Genomic DNA, 26,500 nt, shown 5'->3' on the forward strand with positions numbered 1-26,500 from the left:
TCTGATTTAATGCAATTTAATTCCAGGCTATAAGGCAACAAAAGGTGAAAATTTTGAAAGGGGGTGTAAACTTTCTGTTTGCACTGTAAGGGATGTGGGGAAGAATGAGGGCTAGAGGAGGACACAGGGTGGACATGATGGATAAAGAAAGAGGTGAGCATAATTCATGGCATGGGGTGGATTTATGGGGGTAGAATAGATGATTGTTTTGGATGGGACTTAGCAATGGTTTAAAAATATTGTTCAATTGAAGCAAACGGCCACAAGAGGTGTTGCAGAACTGAACGAAATGAGTTTAAAATAATGCACATGCTCACGGAACTTAATTAATTATTTCCTTATCACATTCATATGAGGTAAAGCCTCTGTGCCCTCATTCTCTTCCCCACTACACATTCAACATCGCTCACCCACGTGCCCACGATACTTCAACGAGACTTAATTAATTATTTCCTTATCACATTCCTTTGGGGCAAAATCTCATTCTCTTCCCCACTGCACATTCAGCATCACTTGTTCTCTGTCCAACTGCAGGAGAGCTTACTTTTTAAGCTGAAACTAAACACAACCACCATCTTTCGTAACATATTGTTCAATCCGATTTTCCAACTTGTTAAAAACATTCTTCAGCTTCTGCTGAAGAATGTTTTTAACAAGCCGAGTAGTTTCATAAATCCCATTTGTGATCTTCGCCCAAATTTCAACCAAAAAAAGGCTGTGATGAGTAAACAACATTTTTACATAGCCCCATAAATGTATTCCATTGGAGACAGATCAGGCGAATGAGGTGGCCTGGCAATTGATCCACATCTACCGATCCACTTGTCTGCGAAGACATCATTCAAGAACCGTCGCACATACAAAGCATAGTGGCAGGGAGCATCTTGCCGGTACAAGGTGGTGTGTGGAACATCTAATCATCGTAGTTTGGGAACCGAACGCTGTAATTGTGGTGGTTGACTTCACCACTGATGTAGAAGTTTCCTCATGAGAAAACGTCAACTCGTCAAGAAACCCCAGGGGAATTGTGGATTCAACAACAGCAATAATAACAACATTCATGACAATATTAACAACAACAAAACTTGATGAATTATGCTTTCATATGCATTTACAGTTTGTTTCTGTCACATGTACATCAGAAGTTATGACAATTCAAAGTTGCACAAGGACTTTATGGACTTCCTGGATCCAAATATTGTTTTTTTTTTAAAAATCGCTCTTGCATTCCAATCAGTCACTTAGTTTGTGGTGTTATGGCATCAGGTTTAACTCTTCTACACAATGTTGATTTGTTCATAATTTCTTAACACCTTTATAATCCTTGAAGAAGTGTATGTTGATGTCTTTTTAAAAAAATCATCATTCTTGTAATATGTTTAAAATCATCCATGAGTCTTCAACAATGTGGACAAAATAATTCACACGAACACAAAAAGTATTAGACACAGGAGGAGGGCATATGTCAAACCCACATCCCATTAACTTTAGCAATCAATTTATTTCGCTACCACATGTACTAAATATATTATCATGAACTTTCATAGCCCACTCAGGGAACATCGTGGTACAGTGGGATATTTCACATCCACAACCTAAATGTGGATGGGATAGTTGACTCTCCAGCTTTACATTTCATTAAAAGAATGGCATGCTCTGCAATGCAGCACCTTCTTCTGCCACTGCACCTGTCATGACTTCATTAATAAAATTTGATTTGACTCCACATGCAAACAAATGCAGGATCAGACAACAAACAACTCGGAGTGCACATACTACCAGGCCTTCCATCCAAGTCTGGCTCACTATCTCAGCACTTAAGTCTGATAGCATCGAGTGGAGTTGAGCTGAAAAGTTGAAGACTAATATTTTGGGGGCAGTGGCTGAGATATGATCTCATGCAATACTTGGTAGTTAACCTAAGAGAGCTCTTACTTCTGAAGCACTGCACCCTCACTTTCAATGCAGATTCTTATTAGTGGTAAGAAACATGAACTTAAACTTGTCAATGAAGTATAAAATAATAATAATAATGTGTAGAATCTTGACGTTTTTTAAATCTCTTTTGTAACCTTTGACAAAGCGCATATTGTGCAGTTGCCTTGCTTTTACACCTTCCCTTTTCCTTTGTTTGACTGACAGGCTCCTCAGATGATCCCTGCCATTCTGTGAAATGTGGAAGGCACAAGTCGTGCCAGAGCCAGGGCCGCAACAAGGCAGTGTGTGTCAGTCATGGCAAAAGCAGGTATTATACAAATACAAATATGTCACAGATGAGGCTGCCCAAGTGATTAGAACTCAATAAAAACATTTCTGGGCTTGTGGAATTTAAGAAATTAAAACCATTTTAAGGAGAAAAAAATAACAGCAATGGTGTAATAGCTATTGTATACTAATGTCGTAATTAATGCAAAAGCGCATGAAAATGTCTTACTTTCTTCAGTCTATTATGTGATATATGTACAAGCATTTTATATGAGCCTTGATCAATGTAAAAAAAAAAAAAAACGTGATCAGCAATGATCTTCAGAAGCTTGGTATATGATGTTCCTTTCTGGGTATTGATTATGTTCTGGACACATTAGACATAATGCCTAGTAAGTATGTTTTGCAGCAGATGGTTTTCCAAGGGCATCCAGGCACAGGAGAAGCGGCCTCAGGATTGCCCGACTTGCCCCTCTACTCCCTCTTCTCCTGTCTGCGGCTCAGATGGTCACTCATATACCAGCAAGGTACAATGGGACAAGTATCTAATCCATCTTTATCTTTTCCATTACAATTCTTTCCATACTTTTTGCTAACTTTGGGTTTCATGTGTGTTTATCTCTTGTGGGAATAAAGTTAATTTCATGATCCAACAGTCTACTGGTATGTACTACTGTATTTACAAAGACTGCTTCTGAAAGTCCACCAAAATGATTGAAGTTGGTTGATATTGATGATTTGAAAAGCATTCTTTCAACCAAGCACCGAGTGCTAAAATGGTACAAAAAGAAACACTTGAACTGCCACATATCCACTGAGCCAGTTGTGGCAGTTTCATTTCATAGGTTAATGAGTCAGTAATCGGTGCTTCATTGCAACTGTCCCAATGCCAAACACCTACCTGGTGTAAACTGCTGTGAAAGGCACCCAAGGCTACCAGTAGTGCTGTCTGGAAGACTGTGAAAGCATATGCACTTTCCACTTCCTGGAACAATTCCAAAATGGAACATTTCTACTTCCTACTCCATAATTGTTGGGTCCGACTTAAACAGTTACCATACATCCTATCAGAGAGATTGCTGCAGCAGTACATTCAGCAGGAATCTGAAGTGTGTTTTGAACTGTGAATCCTTGGACTACCCACTGTGACTGCAATGTCTCTTGTCAATGTTTGATGTTCAATACATACATAAACCTATCTCATGTAGTGTACTGATGTACAGGCATATGTTTGACTGCATTCAGGATGGGAGGAGAACTCATTTGGTAGCTTCCTTGTTTTTGAGCAGTCTATTCTGGAGTTGATTCCATTTGGGGTCAGAATATGCCTGGTGTTGGCTTAATGGCTAGAGTGGTGGGCTTTGGATCTTGGGAGCTTTCACCGTCTGCCAGACAGTACAACTGGTGGCCTTGGGTGCCTTTCACAGCAGTATACACCAGGTAAGTGTTTGGCATTGGGCCAGTTGCAATAAAACACTGATTACTGACTCATTAACCTATGAAATGAAACTGCCACAACTGACTCAGGGTCCTGAGTTCAAATCCCACTCAGCTGTTTAATTAATACCAGATGGGGTTGACTCTGCCTGTCATCCTTCCGAGGTCGGCAAAATGAATGCCAGCTTGCTGGTATCCTGTGTCAGAGTGGCGACCCATCCAGGATTGTGTCCAACAGCCAAGGAGACTGCTTTGGCAGCACCAATGCTCTGCACAGATATTATGGTCTCAATGGATGGATGGATGGATGGATGGGTCATAATTGAACAAAAACTGCCATTCTTGAGAATTCCCAGAAGGGGCCCTTGCATTTAAGAGCTCATGTCCTTTGAAAAAAATATTGGTGGTCACATGGAACCTGAAGTCGAGTTGACGTGTTATTTTGACATGCTGTCACGTGTTATTTCCAGGCCTGCTTGGGACATTTTTTTGCGTCCAACAATGTGGACGAAGCCAAGCCGTTTACACTTTGCCTCAATCATTAGTACCAATTTAACTTTGTACCATTCAAACTATGGTCACATACGGTTCACCAGTCAAGGGAATTCCAGGATTGCACAAATAAACCTCACAACAGGGAAATTTAGAAACATTCTTAACATGGCTAATTGAGTAATTCACCTATTATGTATGCAAGATGCCATTACCAACGTATATCCAATTTTATACTTTCCTCCCGTACAGCATGTAATTACCTTTGGCATTATAATCTTGCAAACGGTCTGTGTGCAGAGTTAAATGCTTAAATATTCAACATACAGTCAGGGACAAGACTTAGGACACAAATGGGAATCTTCTATCAGGCCTCAATGTCATTGCTGCAGACTTTATTGAAGTTTTTGCATTGTTCTTCTTACTGTATGCAAGGATAATGTCTATGTCATTGAGCTTGAGGGTGAGAAACACCAAGAGTGCATCAGAGAGCATGCACTGTTGTGCACCTGATTGGAGCACGTTCATTCCCTTTGGAGATCCAGCGGTTTCAAGTCATGTAGGGCCGTGCATGCTGGCGTATCACCCCTGGTGCTATCAAAGTGATGCAGTGGGCCATGTGATGTGCCCTGCTTCCTGTTACAATAAATTTGGTCGTCTGGTGCAAGTCATTCAAACTTGGATCTTGCACTATTGACCCCCAATCCAAGTTAAAGAAAGGAACATTTTCACACAGTAGCATATCTCCAAGACAACTTTCAGTATGGGAGCTGATCACAAAAAGAAGACAGATTTCTATTCACACACCTGGACAGATTACAAAGAGCAAGCTTCGCATAGCATTCGCAGTGGCTGTGCAATAATCAGTCATGTCTAGCTGGCATGAGACAATACTTTTCTCCAGCCTCACTTGCTCTGGCAAAAGTCCCCAAAGTCCTCTTTTCCTCTTCAGCCATTGCATTGCAGTAGCTGCAGGGTGAAGAAAATGGACCCTTATGAGCTTTTTATCTCCCCTCTCTTCAACTGGGCAAACAGACAGGGTGAGCAAAAATATTGTGGCAGTTTCTCTCCATTAAGAAAACAAGATTAAGGCAAAATCCCACATCTTGTCCATAATCCAAAGGGGAGGGGGGAATCCAAATGGAAACAGATGACTATCTGTGTTGATGGAAGTTACGATCACAGTAAAATATGCAGATATATAAACTAGTGCAGAACAAATCTTCTACAAACAAGAACATAAAATGTAATCCAAGCTTATTCCCCATGCTCGACATTCTAGAGCGGTCACAGATTCACCACTGGGGTTTACAGAGCTATAACTCCACCTCGTTGTGTAAACTTAAAAGATTAGACACTCCCCCCCCCCCCCCCCCCACAAACCACGCTCACTTTTGTGGAAATGCTGCACTAGTACCCCGCTTTTGAAATGTCAATAACACATGCAGTCAATCATAACATGCAGCCAATCAATGTATTCCATTTACATGCAGCGCCTGAGGTCAAACTGTTACGAAAAGAAAATAAAACCTTCAGCAAATGCAAAACGCATCATTCTAAAAACAAAACGGACATCAAGGAATGTTTTATTACAACTTGTTTCCTTGCCAATTCTACTTCATGTTTAATATGGATTATAATTTCAAAATCATGAGAAATTTCAAATTCCAAAATCGAGCCAAGGACAGTCCCCCCCCCCCCCAAAGCCCTCCTTATCAAGAACTCCACAGAACAGATAAAGTGAGAACTTGAAAAACCACACCAAGACACTCACACACATTTATTAACTTTCATTTTATTATGATCAGACATCAATACTCAAAAGCGGAGATTACATGCATTAGAGACAGAATGCCTAAAACGTTTTTAATAACATCAGATAACTTGCATCTAGTAAATGCATCTCCCATGATGCCACCTTGGTGGCTTTTCTCCCCCAATTATGCTTCATTTTGTAAAATGCAGTTTAAGCTTCCAGAATTTCTCATTCAGACCTGCTTCTTTGCTGCAATAAGGACCTCATTCCCAATGAGTGTGGCTTTGTCAGTCATTTTACCAATCCGTGCAAATGCAGAACGCCACTCGTTTTCTGTCGAGGGCATCATAATGGAACTTAATGATTTTCATTAAATTTTGTGCAATTCGCTTTCATGTGTTTTCACCAAATTCATTACATCCACGAGAAGATTTCCCAAAGAAACGTAAAACTAAAATTATCTTGCCGATCTCTTCCGTCACCATTATCATTGCACTACTTATGTCCTTATCATTCATTTATATATCTACAAATGTTTTTGTCCTGAATGTGATTTATGTAACATTACCTCTGAACCTTGGATCACTGTTGAGGGAGGGGTGGAGGAGTGGAGGGTGACAGGTGACGAGGTGACCAACTGAACTGATTGTGACGACGACATACCTCAGATATGTCATGGCAATTTGTAGTACATTATTACAAGTTTTGTCATCCTTGAATTCTGTAATGTTATAATGATATTACAAAACTATTATTGCAAGTTGTTATCCCAAGTCTAAAACAAATTGTCATAATGACAAAGCTGTATTATTATGTGAGCTCTTACAAAACTTTTATCATAATAAAAGTTTTGTAATATTATTATCACATGGTATTGCAATGCATTTAGTCATTATCACAAAAGTTTGTAATAATATTATGAATCTTTGTAATATTGTTACAAATCATTTGGAATAATTTTTTTTTTAAGTTGGTACCACAATGTATTTAGCCACCCCCCTCCCCCACCAAATTATACCCATCAATAGCCCCTTACACACTAACTTATCCAGTCCCTGCCCCTCCCCCCCCGCCACCCCCCTCCACAACCACACACTTTTTGTTTCCTCAATCCATGTCTGCTCCAGAGATAATTACACTAAACATCCACACATATTCATCGTTGGTGGAGTTGTATTCCTTAGAATGTTTCCACAACTGACCATTTCCTGTTCATGGATGTTATTTTCAGTGCAAGTTACAACACCAAGCCTGTCTCATGAGGAAAGCCCTGACCTTGCTGTGTTTGGGCCATTGTCCCTGTACAGAGGAATCCAGGAATAGCAAGGATTCAATCCCAAGACATCAAGGTAAAGCCTCAAAATTATTTAGCACTGGGAATTAAGAATACAAAGAAACTGCATCATAAAACACATCAGTGGTCTAAAATTAAAAGTGCACATTTGGACTTTTTCACTTTTTTGCAAATTTGCGCATTACACAACAATGATAGCTATTTTATGGCAAAACCTGTGAAATGTAATGTTAAATTGCAATATTTGCCATAACTTGGCCTTTCCCCCTTTCTACTTCCTTTTCTCTTCCATGCTCTCCCATAATGGCTTAACAATACTTTTTATCTTCTCTTTCCACTCTTCCTCTCCTCCTTCACCCCTTCCCCCCTTCACCCTTCCTCCCACATCCTCCCCTCCCTCTCGTGTTTTATTTGTGTACTAGCAAATACAACCCATCACTTTGCTGATGGACATATTAAGGGTGGGGGGGGGGGAGAAATAGGGAGTTAGGGATTGAGAGAGAGGAGAAAGGAGGAAGGGGAGAGAGGAGGGAGAGAGAGGAAGGGGGGGTCTCGGAAAAGGGGAAGATGGAGGAAGGGGGTGAGGTGGGGAGAGTGACACCTCACCAAATGTTGTGAGACACTGTGGGAGGAATAGGTGCAAGGAAGGGGGTGTGAGAGAGAGAGAAGTGTGGGAGGAGAGAGCTGCATTTTATTAGATGGTGGGTGTGATGGGGGGAAGGGAGAGACAGAGAGAGGGGGTGGGGGGGAGAGAGAGAAAGGTGAGGGGGAGGAGGGTGGGGTAAGCAAAGAGAATGATACGTTATGCTTAATGACCAAACACACACACACACACACACACACACACACACACACACACACACACACACACACACACACACACACACACACACGATGGTGGATACTTTGAGACCTGGGTTGGAAGCATTTAAAACCCATGCTATCTACCTGGCAAATGTTTGCCTGCATTCATTCATGCTCGTACATGCAGCGACCTTTGCACCCCTCCGGTCGGCTCACTCCAAATCTGATTCGTACATGTTACAGTCTCTTCAACAGAGGGGGGAGTTAGGCACCAGGGGGGGGGGGAAGGGTGAGAGAGAGAGAGAGAGAGAGAGAGAGAGAGAGAGAGAGAGAGAGAGAGAGAGAGAGAGAGAGAGATATAAGGGTCGGATTGGAAAGAGGGGAAGAGGGGGGGGAAGGGGGGTGGGGTTGGGAAGGAGAGAGAGGGGTGGGATAGGGGTGAGAGAGGCAGAGGAGTGAGAGATGCAGAGTGTGAGAGAGGGAGGGGTGAGGGAGAGAGAGGGGAGGGGGAAAGGGATTCCAGCAGATGAGACGCTCAATATGATGTCCATCCAAGAGATGGCACGTGCATTGATGAATCACCCTGCCTGTGAAACACTGGGGTGACAGTTTATAGCTGGGTTGGGATTGAAACCCAGGCTACACAGAGCGAGCATGCGCACCTCTCGTCTTTCTTGCCATGATGTGGCGATTCATGATTTAATAACAACTGAAAAAATTTTTACTCATTGTAATCATATAATTTGTTTTGCCTTCCTCCCTCCGGTATCGAACCGCAGTATCACAATTGATCGAAGCTTGAGAATGCACACCAAGTGGCTTCACCAAGCAATCCATGAAACAGTTGAAGAAACTTTAAAATCAAAACGTTTAATTTTTACTTGTATTTGTCTCTACCAAAGTGACGGGTCGTATAATGGAACAATAAAAAGGGGAAACGTTATGGAAAATAAAATTTCACATTTTCAGCGAGCCAGCCACTGCCTGTTGCACTGCAGAACAATGTGATCAACGCCAGTGAGTGGCCCTGACCTTTGTTCAAGTCGATCGATATGAAGTATTCAATGACAGTGCGAATATTGAAGAGTGCTCACCAAGTGGCTTCAGCCCTCAATGAAGCACTCCAACAAAACGGTTGATAAGAAACTGCTCGCTTGGCAAGCGATTAGCAATCACCGAACCGTCATATTAAACCTACACCTTCGGGAGACATGCAAAATTTCAAATTGTCCGAATTGGACAAATTAACACTTTTTTTTTTTAAAGGAGTGAACTGCAGCTAAGTTCAATTCTGGAGCTTACATTTTGTAATTCAGCTTCATTTAAGAGTTTCTCGAGGTTCTCACATGTGTGGAAATGTAATAAAGCCACACACACTGGTATCTCCGGGTATTTATGAGCATCGCAATGTACCCAGTGATTTGTAGGACATTCACCCAACCAAGATATTCTCGTTTTGTATTTTTAATTTTATTTTCTGAAATTTGTTTCATTTGTTTTTCACTTGAAAGTTGTGGGTTACGATGTGTAAATAAAGGTGGAAAAAGTCTGATTTTATGAAATTTAATTAGAGGCTATAAGGCAACAAAAGCTGAAAATTTTGAAAGGGTGTGTAGACTTTCTATTGTGTGTGTGTGTGTGTGTGTGTGTGTGTGTGTGTGTGTGTGTGTGTGTGTGTGTGTGTGTGTGTGTGTGTGTGTGTGTGTGTGTGTGTGTGTGTGTGTGTGTGTGTGTGTGTGTGTGTGTGTGTGTATATATATATATGTATATATGTATATATGTATATATGTATGTATATATATATATATATATATATATATATATATATATATATATATATATATATATATATATTGTTACGGCTGTGGAAATTGGCAGAGCACCATATAGGTCCTTAGTTCAGTTATATCGATAAGTCTGTGTTCAGATAGATTTCCCCATCGTTGTCTAATGGTATTTATTCGTGTGATCAGGGCTGTGATCTTTGAGGTAACCGTTTTTCTTTTGCAATCGTTATTTTGGACCAACCACCTTCTCCACCATGCCAAACACCAACCACCTTCTCCACCACACCAACCGCCAACCGCCAACCACCTTCTCCACCATGCCAACCACCAACCACCTTCTCCACTACGCCAACCTCCAACCATCCTCTCCACAACCGCCTTCACAACAACGATATCTCCTCATCATCTCCTAAACCACATCTCCCCCGATAAATCAACATGAACAACGACATCTCCTCACCATCTCCTAAACCACATCTCCCCCGATAAATCAACACGAACAACATCGCCTCACCTTCATTTCCAAAATGACGCCATCTTGGCGCCAGCCACGGTGAGACCGCATTGCTGCAGGCAGACGCGGGGATTTCCTCGCCGCGCAAGTCGGTGATTTCGCGCACGTCCGCTTGCCGTGCAGGGTCGCTGTCTTCACACACGTCCGCTCTGTGCAAGCTTCACCTCGGAATTTGGATCAAGAGAGCGAGAGGGGCGGAGCTAGTGGGGGTCAGAGGTGAGAGTGCGGAGATCAGATCTCGTCTCTCGGGCCCTATAAAAGGGCGAGCGGAGCGCCAGTCTGAGGTTAGTCTGTGGAGTGTCTGTCGGGGTTCGGAGCGCCTGGAGCCTGGAGCCTGAAGCCAGCAGTCAGTGGAGAAGCTGAGGAGAGCGGAGGAGACGTGAGCTAGGAGCACGGCCAAGCCTGCTGTGCCACGCGGAGCTGCGTGTTCGTGTGCAGGAATTGGAGAGAGCCGGAGAGAGCTCTCTAACCAGCACCGAACGGTCTGAGGTGATCGGGCTTCGGAACAATCCGAGCATCGCTGAGGGATGGACGGGTTCTTAAAGAGAGCATCAACTCAGAAAGAGCAAAGACCCGTTTGTTCCTCTCAGGCGTTGCCGGCTGGGGCCCGAATCACCAGGCAGCGGCCGAGCCGCGGTTACGCTAGCTGCCGTGGGGACGGAACGTCGCGGGTCACCCCAACGAGGTGAAGGTAACCTGCGTGGCCTCTTGGAGCTCCTTCGGTCCTCAAAGCTCCATGTCATAAAGACCCTTGTCTTTGAGGGGGGTTTTCCTTGCTTTTCTTTGTATGAAAGTTGTGGCGCCAAATCCGTGAAGTATAACTGTGTATAAGTGACTAAAGAATAAATAAACGGTCGTAGTTCCTTTGCATTGTTTTTGTTGGCTGTATAATTGCATATGTGCATGCTTGAATACGTGCTTTTCTTGCATTAATACCTGACTGCATACGTGTGTTATAAATGTGCTTGTTCAAATTTTAACCCGTTCATTGTGTCCTCTTTCCCCAATTGAACTGCCATCTTGCCCTCGGAATATAGTTGGTTTTTAAATAGCCTGTAAAGTGATCGGGTCCAACGGGACTGCACGATAATATGCCGCTCGGTTATCCCAAAAGGAAGCGAGCTGCTTAAGTGGCTTGTTTCCAAGCGGTCCCGTTGAGGTACAATCTCTCGGTAATCTACCCGCGCGAATAATTAGGTAAATCGAAGATTTGGCGATCGGACCCTGTAGCGCGGGTAGTGTGTGGACAAGGTTGTGGTGTGGTTAAGAACACACCCATGGCTGGTTTTCGGCGTTGATCCGGAAAGCTGCAACTGAATTGTTTGTCTGGTGGGCGTAAGGCCGCGATTCGGTTAAACACGGTTGTTCGCATACCGGCGGGTGAGAATTCGGAACAAAATATATATATATATATATGTATGTATATATATGTATGTATATATATATATATATATATATGTATGTATATGTATGTATATATATATATATATATATATATATATATGTATGTATATATATGTATGTATATATATATATATATATATATGTATATATATGTATGTATATATATATATGTATGTATATATATATATATATATATATATATATATATATATGTATGTATATATATATATATATATATATATATGTATATATATGTATGTATATATATATATATATATATATATATATGTATGTATATATATATATATATATGTATGTATATATATATATATATATATGTATATATATATATATATATATATATATATATATATATATATATATATATATATATATATATATATATATATATATATATATGTATGTATATATATATGTATGTATATATATATGTATGTATATATATATGTATATGTATGTATATACATACATATATATATATATACATACATATATATATACATATATATATATACATATATATACATACATATATATATATATATATATGTATATATGTATATATATATATATATATATATATATATATATATATATATATATGTATATATGTGTATATATATATATATATATATATATATATATATATATATATATATATATATATATATATATATATATATATATATATATATATATATATATATATATATATATATATATATATGTATGTATGTATGTATATATATATGTATATATATATATATATATATATATATATATGTATATATATATATATATATATATATATATATTTTTTTTTTCAGGCCAGGTCAGGTATGGGAGCATGTGCCAGAACAGCACGTCGCTGCGTCCACTTTCCGCCGGTACTCCAGGGGCCTCCGTCTGGCCATCCCCCAGGCAGATGCCAGGCCCATCCCCATCTCCTTGAGATGATGGTCAACCTGTTGCAACCATGAGGCACGTGGTCGACCCACTGGCCTCCTCCACTCATGAGACTCCCTCGCTGAGAGAATCTGGTGAGCAGGATCAGAGTCAGGAAAACGAGCCACATGTCCATACAGCCGCAACTGACGCTCACGGACTATGCAGGTAACAAATCTCATCCGAGTCTCTCTCAGCAACCGCTCGTTGGACACAAAATCCGACCAGCGATAGCCAAGGATTCTCCGAAGAGACCTGGTACCAAAGGAATTAAGTCTCCGTCTCAGATCCTTGGTCAGAGTCCAAGTCTCGCACCCATAGAGCAAGACTGGAAGTACCAAGGACCTGAAGACTCGGACTTTCGTCCTCCCGCACAAGTACCGGCAGCGCCACACCCCATGATCCAGTGAATCCATGACTCCCCAGGCCCGACCCAGACATCTATTGACCTCTGACTCGCAGCCAGCAGAGACATGAATATCACTGCCAAGGTAAGTGAATCTCTCCACGACCTCAACATCCTCACCACAAACAGACACAGACAGGACAGCAGCATCCAAGATGTCACCGAAAGGCTGGATCTTAGTTTTGACCCAAGAACTGTGGCTGATAACACAGTAACTGTGGCTGATAACAGTCACCACTCCCCCAACGTGCTCTTTGTGGCTCACACCCCTCATGCCATTCCTTCTCAACATCTGCCATCACATCTGAATGCTCATATTTTTCCCTCTATTTAATTTTTTTCATTCCTTTTTGATGTTATCCCTTCCCCTTGTCCTTTAGTTTCCTCTTTTGGCCCTTAGCAATGCAAACAGTGATTATCATGGCATCCAAGGCCAACTCCACACGTGGCCAACAAACTTCCTCCACTCTCGTTGGCAACATGTGACTCTCAATGAAATCCTTTCATCTCCTCTCCCTGTCAAGGCTGAAGTGCTGAAGGCGGTGTTCTGCGCTCAGTCCGAGCGAGTTCTGATCTTCATAAATTATCTCTCTGACTCTGGAAAATCCCCTTTATCTATTTTCTGTAGACTCTACCCTTTGCCGTGACATCCCTCATCCTTCATGCAGACAGCTTGCAGCCACTTCCCTCTCTTCAGACAATGACAAAATCACAAGCTGATCAAAAACTTGGAATATGTCTTTCAATCCTGACAAATCTCACACTCGCGATCTCTCTCTGAAAGTATCAGTAGTGAGGAACACGGCCATGGGTGGTAGAGATTGGGAGGAGCTAGGCAGAGTACATGTGTGCCAAATACTTCCCGTATTTAATTCTGCATTTTTGCGTTTTTCTCAATAACTCCAATCTAAATCGTCTTTCTTCCTTCTTCTTCATTTTCTTCAGAAAGATTATTTTCTTCCTTTTTACTGTTCCTTGTGTTCTGTTGCATCCGCATCTGTTCTGTATTCTATCTCTTCCATGAGCTTGACTATGTATGCAAAAAAAAGTCCATTGATGGGGGATTAGGTCGGATTAGCTCCGTGCTCCGGACTGATGATGCCCGCTGATTAGGTCCAGATGTGAACCGCGGTCTGCCTTTTGAGGACCTTTGGCCTAAAACACAAATTATTCTGATTTTGTGGAATGAGTAAATGGATATTCTCATATTTTGAAGGCTGCCTTGTGTTGAAATGATCATTGTTCTTTTTTGAAAGTACGTATTTATGATTTCACAAACCTTTGAGGGAATATTGTTAATTCTTTCTTTAGATGTCGGATGTCAAAGGAAACTTGAGCGCTTGATCATCAATGATTGATTTATTCAGTGCATGCATGCTTCTCACCACATTCTAATTTTATGAACCATAACTGTATGTATGAAGTCCGTCGAAAAGTAACGGGACTGACTTGACAAATTTTATTCCAAAAAATATATTGAAATCACAGCTTGTCCCCTTCAAAATAGTTTCCCTCCAGTCACACACTTGTCCATCCTCTTTGATGCTTCGATGCACCCCCGGAAAGCTTCTTCTGAAATCCTCCGGAGCTCCGTAGTCACAGCCCTTTTGATGGCCTCCACATCAGGAAATTGGGTCCCCTTGATCACCCCCTTGAGCTTGGGGAATAGGAAAAAAAATCACAAGGGGCCAAGTCTGGCAAATACGGGGGTTGCTCCAGAGTTGGCAAGTTCCACTCCGCCAGAAACTCAGGATGCTCAGGGCACTGTGAGCAGGGACGTTGTCATGGTGGAGCACCCAAGCATTGTTCTCCCACAGATCCCTCCTCTTGGCCCGGACTGATCTTATGAGGTGCCGGAGGATCTCCTTGTACACGTATTGATTCACTCTTTGACCCTGTGGTAGAAACTCGAAGTGGACGATGCCCTTGATGTCAAAAAACGCAATGAGCATCACCTTGACCTTCGACTTTGACATCCTTTCTTTCTTTGGTCTTGGTGATGCTGGACTTTTCCACTGATGACTCTGCCATTTGATCTCGGGATCGTATTGGAATATCCACAATTCAATGCCAGTAATGACTCTCCCGAGCAGGTCTGGATTGTCCTTGAGGCGCTCGAGAATGTCTTGACAGACAGTGACTCTTTGCTGTTTCTGGTCCTTGGACAACAGCTTGGGGACCATCTTTGCGCACACCTTGTGCATTTCGAGATTTTCAGTGATGATGCTCCAGACAGTGTCCTTGTTGATGGAAAGTTCCTCAGCAATCATCCACACCATGAGTCGACGATCTGCGCGCACGGTCTGCTTCACACACTCGATGTTGTCTGCCGTTCTGCTCGATGAAGGTCTTCCAGACCATGGATCGTCTTCAACCTCCTCCCATCCCTCTTTGAACCTCTTGTGCCATTCAAATGCACGTGTACGTGACATCGTTTCTTCCCCATAGACTCGCTGCAGCATTGCGAAGGATTCAGAAGGTGTTTTGCCAAGCTTGGCAAGAAACTTCAGATCGGCTCTCTGCTCACGACTCAGAGCGCCACGACTCGTACTAGACAACGTGTAAAGCACGACCTGTAAAAAAAAATCACACAATGAGTACAGTCAACCATCACCAATCATATATATTGTTGGAATGTTGTGAAAGACTGTGACGCAACCAATTCATTCAAGTTGTGTAAGTGGAGCACACAGCAGGCTCAGTCCCGTTACTTTTGAGATGGACCTCATATATATATATATATATATATATATATATATATATATATATATATATATATACACACACTGTATATATTTGTGTGTATGCATATCGAAATCTCTCTTTCATGAGCTTCTTTTTTATTATTCTGCAATTTGTTTTACAGAAGTTTGTACCGTGGAAGACTTCCTTGATGTGGCCACCAGGTTGAAGGATTGGTTTACGGTGCTTTACTCAGATGTCCAAGCTTTACAGGGCCCGGCCAGCAGATCAAAACACCAATCACAAAGTTTGTTTTATTCATCCGGGCATGCATTACGAAATGTTAAAGATATTTCTGCTGCTCTCATTATTAAAGTCATGAGCTTTGGTGGCAGTAAAATTATCACACCCATTATAATTTTTCCTCATCTGTTCTTGTACCAAGAATATATGTGGGCACCACCACAGTTATTGAAGTCTCTCAATCTATAGCCATTCAAAAGCAGGTGGGTGTGCTTATCCATCACTTGTCACTTCGTCAGTAACATGGCACTTTATTAAATAAAGTTGATAAGTTTATATTTACCGCCTTGCGAAACGAGATGAAGCTGACATTTCCTGTAGAATCCCTTGATTGCTGATGCAGACCGACACTAGCCTTTGCAGACAAATATGCTGTTTATTCATAAACATACACTGAAACTTGAACTTATGACAATACATGGAGGCCTATGTGCAGGGATTCATGTAATATTTTTATTTGGTTCTCCAATGAGTACCACTAGAAATGGTTTGGTACTTACGGGGAAAAAAAATCTCAGCTCCCAGCACACTTGTCTGCTTTCCCAAGCACCACTCCGATCTTTTTTGAAGAGCCTCTCAGCTTTGTATGCATCTTCCTCCTCTGTAAGCGCTTTTTCAGAATGTCCACTCCAGACGAGACACTCGCAAAGTGCTCTTTTTTTTTTGTTCCGGATGCTCCTGAACCTGCTTTTGTTCCTCTTCACTCACGCATTCTCCTTGGATATATTTTTTTAATCTTATGAGTTATAAACTTGCAATATAACTCATAAATTATATTATTGTAATTTATGAACTCAATTTTGTGCACTTCATTTTTGAAATCACAGTCGATCAATTATCAGAATTGTCACAGAAGAATCTTACCTGCACTGCAGTGGGGCAGATAACAGCAATTTTTGATAGGAATCGTGCAAATGATGAGACAAGCATCAAATTTGGCACATTTCTTCTCAAGGGGATTCTAATCAAATCTACCTGATTGGCCATTTGAAAATGCAAATTTTTCAAAATTTGGATTTTCAAATGGCCAAGCAGGCAGATTTGATCAGAAAGCCCTGCAGAACAGAAATGCCAAATTTGATGCTTGTATCATAATTTGCACGATTTTTCTACTATCTACTACACTATGGCTGAGAAAACCTCCTCTTCTTCCTCTTCGCTCACATGTTTTCTGTCGTTCTAATTTTTTTTTAATCTTGGAACTTGTAATATAACTTACAAATTATAATGTTAAAATTTATAAACTTAATTTTGTAGACTTAAATTTAGAAATCACAGTATATCAGAATTATCATGGAAGAATCTTACCTTCACGAGCTGAGAAAACCTTTCATCAAAAGCTTCTGTTGTGGAAGAACGCTGTTGAGCTTTCTTAGCATCTTTGAAGTACACATCTAGTTTGTATTTTTTACCATGCACGAGTACCTGTGTACCAGTTATTTGAACTCTTGCCTATGTAGTAACCAACAGGAAGACATGTGCCTTTTTGAAAAAGGAACTGTTACGAAAATATATGACCATACAATTAACCAGAGCTCATGACTTTCTGTTCATGCTCTTCAGTCTGCACCTTCTGCAATACATGCACTAAAACGTAATCATAATAAGTCCTTTCTTAACTTTTGATAACAAGTTTCATCATTGTAACTCCCTAAGATGGGGAAATGTCATTGGTTTAATATTCACATTATTAGAAAAGTGTTTTATCCACATTGAATTGCACTTATTGTAGTGGAAATACTGTACTGAGAGTATGGGTGACATTTTTATGTGATTTCAACAAATTGTCTTTTGAACTATCTCAAATACAGACTTGCATCATAATGGTATGTTGACAGCACCACAGTCACAGCTAATGGCGCCTTGTGGAGGTGTACTGGCATGGATGTTCGCTCGACTTGACAGTGATGGAGACGAGATGCTCAGTCCAGCAGAACTATCCGGGTTACAGAGAGACAAGTATGAGCACTGCATTGCTCCATTTATGACATCATGTGCCCATCCCACACCTCTGCACAGTGGCTTTCCCTCATCGCTTTCGCCTGCTGACTGGTGCTCATGTTTCCAACGACCAAGTAAGATAAACCAAGACTTCAGCTATCTTTCTCACAAAATACTCTTGCTACATCGTGGTAATGTTTCATTTCCTGGGTTTGTTGAGACTCTAATCATAGATCAATAGTTTTCGTAAAACCAATAGTTTTTTTTTATCAAGAACATCAAGATAGCAGATGAATGACAGGTTTTAATCTCAGACCTGTTGGCCTTACATTGCACACATTGTCCTGTTATTTTGGAAGTCACCTTCCTTTATATTTTATATATCTCTCTGGTCTCATCAAAAATTTCATCAAAAAAAATCCCCACAATGTATTCTAAGATGGTGGGGGTTTTTGAAAGAATGCTTCGATGTATTTCCTTCCAGAGCCACCATGCTTGGCGGCTGTTGAAAGGATCATGCAGCAACAGCCAGAGAAAAAGCTGCTTGGTAAGACCATACTTTTTTGTCAATTTATTTGAGAGTAATTACTTGAAATGCATTTGCACTAGAAAATATATAACAAATCAATCAATCAATTAAATTATTTTTTTATTTAGAATCTTTCATGGAAAGACCATCGCAAGGCACAAAACAATTAATAGGGAATGAAAGGAAATAATTAAATTAATTAGAATCTTTAAGTGGATAATTTTTTTTAAGAAGTAAAAATCTAATTTTGAGGAGAAAAATTAAATAAAACCGAGAGACAAGAGCTACAGTCAAAGAAGAATGCTGACTATAAAGCCTGTGTTCATTGAAAAGTCTTTGTGATCAGTCTTTGAAAAGGTTTCAAAAACAAAGAGAGAGGAACAGAGTGAATATGAACACCAACATAGTTTGGAAGCTGGGGAGCATAATGAGAAAAACCATGATCACTGACAGTTTTCAGTCATGCACAAGGAGACCAAGATGCTCAGAATGCAGAGAATGTACAGGGTTATAAATCTAAAGAAGATCAGCGTGCATGATTGAGCAATGGAGTGATGAGCATTATTTTTTAATATTATTTGTTGTTAAATAATCAGACTCTGTGGCATAATAGTTCGAGTGTACACTGATTCTGGGAGGTTGGTGATTCAAACCCCGGCTGAGTCGTACCAAAAACTTTTGAAATGATACGTACTGCTTCCTTGCCTGACATTCAGCATTTAATAAAGATAGATCACGTAAAATAACAATTTGATAGCAACCACTTCACACACTTGATGAGCCGAATGTCCTCCTCCTGCGTTGAAGTCCCTTTTTGTAGGGAACTTGTATTGTTAATAGGGAGCCAATGAAGCTCCATAAGAATGAGCTGATTTGAAGGAGTATTTCATTTCCTTGATTGTGTAACATTATTGCAGCAAATTCTGAACCAAACGAAGATTATGAAGGGAAAATTTAGGAAAACCAACAAATAGGGAGTTACAATAATCAAGGCGAGGAATGATTAAAAAGCAGACCAAAGTCGCAGCTGTTTTCGAATCGACACAAGAAGGGATTTTTGTAAAATACAAGGTACATTGTAGATTTACAGGTATTGTGAATATGACGGTCAAAACTGATTGCAAATTCTAAAATTGCAGATTTGTCAGTAGGAATAATTTTCAGTGGATCCAAGGTCACTGTGAAAGATTGCATTTTCTTGAGAGCAGATGAGGGTGGAATTGCCAGAAATATAATGTTCTTGTGTACTGAGGAGTCTTGTATACATAAAATATACATATTGTAATGGCCGCGAGTCTTCAAAGGCCGTCGCGCCACCGTGCTGGTAGATGTGGAAAAGGTCTAAGCGTACACCAGGGATATTTGGGTGTGAATCAGTGTCTCAGATGCACAAATACGGCGAATCTGCCTGCCAGAATTAGCCGAGTGAGCCTGCCAAGCGATTCACATTATAAGTACTTAAGTGCAAACCCTAAACTGCCTGTCTAACAGGTTCATCTGCCAATTTGCTATGCACTATGGAGCCCACTCCCAATGACCACGCACAAGTTCTCAAGAACAATACAGGGTTTAATACAGGGAATATGGGGGAGGAAGAAGAAGAAGCAGAAGAGCACAGCTGTGAAGTGGCGATCAGAACTGCAACAAATTAATTATAAAATAAATGCCCCAGCACATCCTCGGGAGCACGGTGGACTTAATCAAATATTTGAACGCATGCACTTGGTAACAAGACACACAGAGAAAGAAAAGGAGACAGAGATCAAAGAAAACCTGCTCCCCACCCGCTGCTTTCGAATAAGAAGTGAGTCTTGGTTCGGCCTGTCCTCAACCACACTCACCATGCACCAGCATTTATGCGATTAGCCATACCGCAGACGACAACACACCACCAAACCATGTAGTTCTGGGCAGGAACCATGGCACAGCAGGAAAGAACCATGCATCACCAGATTTAGGACTGTGGAGGCCCATGGGCAGTTTAAGACTGGAGGCACCTGGGCAGTGATTGACCGGTCATCCGATGACAATAGTTTTCACTCCCCCTACTTCCTAAAATTTGGATTTCTGAGCAAAACACAACTTTATGTCATTTGGAACAGAAATCTGCATCATATAATGTATTTATTGAGTATTTTAGAATATATAATATGCCTGCAGATACAGCAAAAACAGTTTTGTGGAGGCCCCTGGGCAACTGCCCATTCTGCCATGCACTAAATCCGGTGCTGGAACCATGAAAGAGGGAGTAGGCATTGGAACAATACGCCATGGTAAAGATGGAACCAACTGGGATAGCTAAGCAAGCAGCACCACCAAGAAGACCAGCACAAACCAGCATGGTGTGTGGGCTTATATACAGTCCTGCAGGACATGTTGGACCACCCGTGGCGCATGCCCATTGGCAGACATGCCCATCAGGCAATGATCAATAGCCTGCACTGATTGGCGAGGAAAGCTGGAAAATTCCACTTTACGTTTGGTCTGCCTTCCTTAAGTATGCTGGAGACCCATATACGGTCATGTCTGTGCCCTGTCTCATGTCCTCACACCGATCCCACAATCAAGCCCGTGGGCCACGCTAATTGGCTCTAAACTCGGAAGAAAAGACCATACGATGACAGATTAAAACGGGGAGGTTCAAGGATGCACCGAGGGGGGGAAAGGCGGGGGCACAGACACAGACATTTTGGGCGGGGCAACTGGATCCTTCCAAACACATGCCAGACAACTTTTATTTAATTATAGGAATTACATTGCACTTATGCTGAACTGTATTATAAAATAACTATTCTAATCTATGTCCCATTTTACACCCTCGGCCAGATCTGTAACAATATAATACTTATAATATACATTATCGTATACATAAAATAAAATACCATTCTGATGTTCTGGAAAACCCTCAGTTGCTCTTTGAAGATGACTTTACTTTACCTTGTATCGTCCAGTACCCCCATCACACCGAAAGCATGCAGCTGCTTTGTCGCTCTCTTCTGATCTGGAATTTAATAGATTTGAGTCTGACAAATGATACATGTCTTTCAACCCTGACAAATCTGTCTCACCCTGTCACTCTGGAATGATCACCAAATGAATGTAAATAACTAATCTCACGGTCATCTCCTGGAGGAGTTTCATTCTCTTTAACTTATCGTGTCAGTCAGAAAACAGGAAGCGTCAGTGCCTGTGTTCTCAAACCATGTTCTGTCACACTGGCATATCCTCTCTCTATTCTTAAAAGAACAGGAATGACAGCACTGTGGTCACAACTTGTGAAACAATAATTCCCCCTGATGCCACCCCACGAGGGAGAGGGGTGGGAGCGGTAAAGGAAGAGGGGTATTATGCTCCTGTGGAGAGCGGGTGTTTCTAGTGTCTAAAATTCGCCAAAAATACATGTTAACATGTTCAAAAATTATTTTTTTGTACAAAACGAATGCTAAGTATGTCCATTATATTGCATATGTATGGTTGACAACTCTTTTCTGCAAAATTGGCAACTTCACTTTCAGCCCCGAGATTTCTCCAAGTGAGGTTGACTGCATTTTTTTTTCTTCACCACTCCTAAATTGACTTCCAAATGCTAACAATCGATATCCTGTTGAAATTTTCCGAGTAAAATCGCTTTCCTCTCCTCTCTCTGAAAATGTAACGTTGAAAATTTATGTTTCAAGCGGTGAAAAAATGCAATACAGTCCCACACGCTACAATTTTCCCCAAATTATTTTAAGTCGTTTTTATTATGTAAGAGGTGAATGCAAAAACTGTGATTATTATGGAGGTCAACAAAATAGTCATTGGTTAATAGCATGTCTTAACGCCACTGCCAACACCGCCCCCCCCTCCCCAAACCTCCTGCAATGCTCCATAACGTTTGGATGTACACCCTCCACCCACCCCACTTCCCCGCACCCATTGAGTGTCACATCTTTTTTGAACGGCCACTATGCATTCGCAAATTACAGACGGACGTGGTGACCTCTCATTCATGCTTTTATTTTACGTAGAACAAATAAATTATACACAAAAGTTGATGGGGAAAACTTTCAAAAAGAACACGTAAATTGAGCAGACAACCTTCGCCAGGTGGTGGTACATTTTTAATCATGAGTGAAGCACATTTTGCTCAGTTGTGGAAGAGGTAACAAAAGACGCATGCAGACCGCATCGGGAGTAAAAAAAGCCGATGGAAATCGGATGATGTTTAACAAAATTTTCACAGGAAAGGATTTAGGGAGGCGCGTACCATGCATACTGATGGGCTTGATGAAACTGTATTAATAATTTTTATTCGACATGTGATTACATTTTATGGGGACCCTCATCGTGAGTAACACTTGACCCTAACAAAGCCAATGGAAATGTGATGCAATAAACCCAGGCAGTGTATGATCACCAGAGGCCCATCAGAAAACTAAGATGGCGACCATATTATTTTGGCTGGGTGCCATGATGGGTGGAGTCAAGCGACAAATGTGCGTGGGGTCTGGCAGCTGTTTGACCAATGGGTGCACATTTTAAGGAGCTCTTGGAGACCTGCCACACGTTGCAGGTAAAAAGAAAATAAATTCCACATAACCCACAACCAACTGAATTATATCCACGGAATGTGGAATCACATATCTCTTGGTAAATTCGTTATAACTGTGTGGGCTTCACTCAATAATAACTTGCAAACAACCTCGTTATTGCATGAGTAAGTTGCGAAGTGGTTTTGTTGCTGAAATGAGTTGAGAGTCATCTTTTATGGTCGAATGGGAGAAGGGCATTAGATGAACATCCAAGAGATTGTGGGTTCCTCTGAAGGCAGCGGTTTTCAGTATTTAAATTTGAAGGATCTAGAAACTGAGCTCATCTCAAACCAATCACCATATTCCTTTTAGATTCTTGTTAAATCCTTGTAGCTCATTAATGACCTTCAGGGAAGAGTTAATCTGCCTGCTGGCCTGGTCTGTTCTGTTCTGTATCTGGCACCAATCTACACGTAATGGTTGACTATTAATACCCTCAGGATAATCTGAGTGTAACACTAAATTGTTGGGTATAAAACCAGTTGTGAATAGTTGAATTCTTGTAAATTCTTCAACTTCTAAATTGCTGAGTATGTATGAAAGACCATAATAATGAAACTTGAATTCTTGTATAGTTATGAAGCAATAGTACTCTTATAAATTACTGTGATATTGAACTTGATTTGATAACCCATCTATACTAACTTGAGACCCTTGCTTTTCATTTAAAGACATCCCAACACCCAGCTGTGATGAAGATGGGTACTTCCGGGCTGTACAGTGTGATGTGATGGGTACTCCATGTTGGTGTGCTGATCGCTATGGTCGGGAACTCACAGGCTCTCGGGTCCAATCGACCCCCATCTGTGGTCAGTCTTTCACACAAAACTCTCATCTCTCAACAACCTTCTTGTTTCTTGTGCATGTTAATATTTTTAGCAACAAGCCCCTGGAACATATATCTACTATATAAATGGCAGTCCTTCTGTCTGTTTGTCTGTCTGTCTGTCTGTCTTTTTGTTTGTAACCAATAAGCTCCTAGACCAGTAAACCGATCTTGATGAAACTTTACACACATATAGACCTAACATTCAGCTCCAGGATGCGCTAAGTGGCTTTCCATAAAAATGAAAAAAATATATCTTTAAAAAAAAAATTCCATGAAAAAAAAAACTTTCAAATAGTGCGCCGGCTTCATGGTTACGTATTAACATTCAAAAAGGATGTTACGTATTAATCGTAACAAAAGGCTTCATGGTTAAAAACGCAAGGGTTTTTTGAAATACAAAATGTTCATATTTGTTGACTTTTTAAACATACACATTCTCCTCCTGTGATTTGAATTCTCGAACTGCACGCGCACGGCAACAGCTAACTGCTGATAGATCTGCTCATGAAAGAGCCAGGCAAGCGGAGTCAGCTGTGGAGAGAGAGAGTCGTCTTACTGCTGATATATCTGCTCATGAACGAGCCAGGCAAGCAGAGTCGGCTGCAGATAGAGAGCGTCGCTTAACTGTAAATAGAGCGTCACACCGACTGGCGAGAGAAGCACAAAACTCACGTTACAGCTTTCTAGGTCCGGGTTTTGGCAGGATATCAAGGACAGTTTCCACTGCTGCTAGGAACATTGAGTGGCTCAAGACAAGGCCGCCTTCAACTATGACCTCTCTGAGGATTACGGCAGCATAAAGCCTTCCTTCCATAAATCTGAGGAATAAAAGAAGCCTTCCTAATTTTCTCCATACAACTAATGTCTCAGTCTAACTAGCGTGAGGAAAATAGGGCAAATTTCCCGGGTATTACCGGGTATTTCAGCTAATATATATATATATTTTGTAGTTTTGTTTATTATGGATGGTATAGCCTGGTGTTGGCGCAGTGGTTCGGGCAGTGGCTTGGGATCCAAAAGGTCCTGAGTTCAAGCCCCGTTGGGCCACTGAATTAATACACCAGGGGGGTTGACTCAGCCTGTCATCCTTCCGAGGTCGGCGAAGTGAGTACCAGTGTACTGGGCCGGTGTATACTCCGGTTAAAATAGGTGTACCATATCCCTGTGTCGTAAGAGGCGACCAGGGTTGCGTCAGGAAGGGCATCCGGCGTAAAACATGTGCCAAATCACTATGCGGATCATACGGATGATCCGATGATCCGCTGTGGCGACCCCTAACGGGAGCAGCTGAAAGAAGAAGAGGAGGAGTTTATTATGGATGGTGGGAGGATGTGAAAAAGTTGAAGGAACAGGGAGAGGAAGAGGACAAAGAAGCAAAAGATTGGCCGTGACTCACAAGGGCGGTTAATTGTGTGAGCAGGCAGTGCAGTCACATGACGTGAATAATGTGAGATAATAAAAGGAGGAAAAGAAAACAACCATTTCCAACTAAGAGAAGGGTGAGGTTGTGAGATCAGAGTAATTATGGTGGAAGGAGCAAAGCGAGTTGTGTTTTTTTCATATGAATTAGATGAATAAGGATGAGGATGAATAAGAATGGGTTGTATTGAGAGATATATAGGAATGACGATAAGGATGATGGGGGATCGTGGGGGGTGGGGAGGGAGGGGGGAAAGGAGGGGGGAGAGGGAGAGGGAGAGAGAGAAAAGTGGATGGGCAGTCCAAAAAGATAATGTGCAGCTTATTGTCTATTCTGTACTGTTGAAGGAGCCATGCGTGCTTGCGAGTTCCACCCATTGGTTGGACAGTTCGCCTAACTCCATCCACAATTTTTAAACTATGGCCGCTGCCAATTTAGGAACCCTTTAGAATTACCTTTTGGATCCTTTAGAACCCTTTAGAAATTATCCTTTGCAACCATTTAGAATTACCCTTTAGAACCCTTTCTCTCAAACAATGCTTTTACTGCAGAGGTTATGCAGGTTTGCTATTATTTCCAATTATTTTCTCTTAAAATTGTGACTGGTTTCTGTGAAATCGGTGACAGCATGACAGGGGATCCGAAAACATTACATATTCTGCTATTTTGATATGGGAGTGCCAAATTGCTTTTACGAGCAGGAGGAGGGTGAGAGTAAAGATGGGACAACTTTGAAAGGAGGGTAGGGGTTGAGGACTTTTGGTGGGGTGGATGTGGTGGGGGTTGAAGGCTTGAGTGTGGGGAGGGGATTGATGCCTTAGGGTTGGGAGGGGAAGGGTGAGGCTTTTTTGTTGAGGAGTTGTCAGAAGTGTGTGTGTGTGTGTGTGTGTGTGTGCGCGCGTGTGTGCGCGCGTGTGTGCGCGCGTGTGCGCGCGCGTGTGCGCGCGCGTGTGTGCGCGCGCGTGTGTGCGCGCGCGTGTGTGCGCGTGTGTGCGTGCGCGTGCGTGCGTGCGCGCGCGTGTGTGCGCGTGCGTGCGTGCGCGTGTGTGCGCGCGCGTGTGTGCGCGTGTGTGCGCGCGCGTGTGTGCGCGTGTGTGCGCGCGCGTGTGTGCGCGTGCGTGCGCGCGCGTGTGTGCGCGCGCGCGTGTGTGCGCGCG

General features: G+C 41.6%; 1 protein-coding gene across 4 annotated transcripts in view; it reads left to right on the top strand.

Moving 5' to 3' along the window:
* LOC147017998 (testican-2-like) overlaps positions 1–26,500 on the top strand; it is a 61,552-nt gene that overhangs the window by 28,457 nt on the left and 6,595 nt on the right. For 3 of the 4 annotated variants that reach the window (XM_085897154.1, XM_085897156.1, XM_085897157.1), the window contains exons 3-9: positions 2,143–2,245; positions 2,615–2,732; positions 7,122–7,239; positions 15,932–16,054; positions 17,889–18,125; positions 18,476–18,538; positions 23,766–23,903. In XM_085897154.1, coding sequence (XP_085753280.1) covers positions 2,143–2,245; positions 2,615–2,732; positions 7,122–7,239; positions 15,932–16,054; positions 17,889–18,125; positions 18,476–18,538; positions 23,766–23,903 — 900 coding nt within the window. The remainder of the gene's footprint in view (positions 1–2,142; positions 2,246–2,614; positions 2,733–7,121; positions 7,240–15,931; positions 16,055–17,888; positions 18,126–18,475; positions 18,539–23,765; positions 23,904–26,500) is intronic. The other variant, XM_085897155.1, reaches the window with a different exon arrangement.

Source organism: Eptatretus burgeri, chromosome 10 (assembly GCF_056783735.1).
Source record: "Eptatretus burgeri isolate ZD-2024b chromosome 10, Ebu_testis_v1, whole genome shotgun sequence".
Taxonomy (NCBI): domain Eukaryota; kingdom Metazoa; phylum Chordata; class Myxini; order Myxiniformes; family Myxinidae; genus Eptatretus; species Eptatretus burgeri.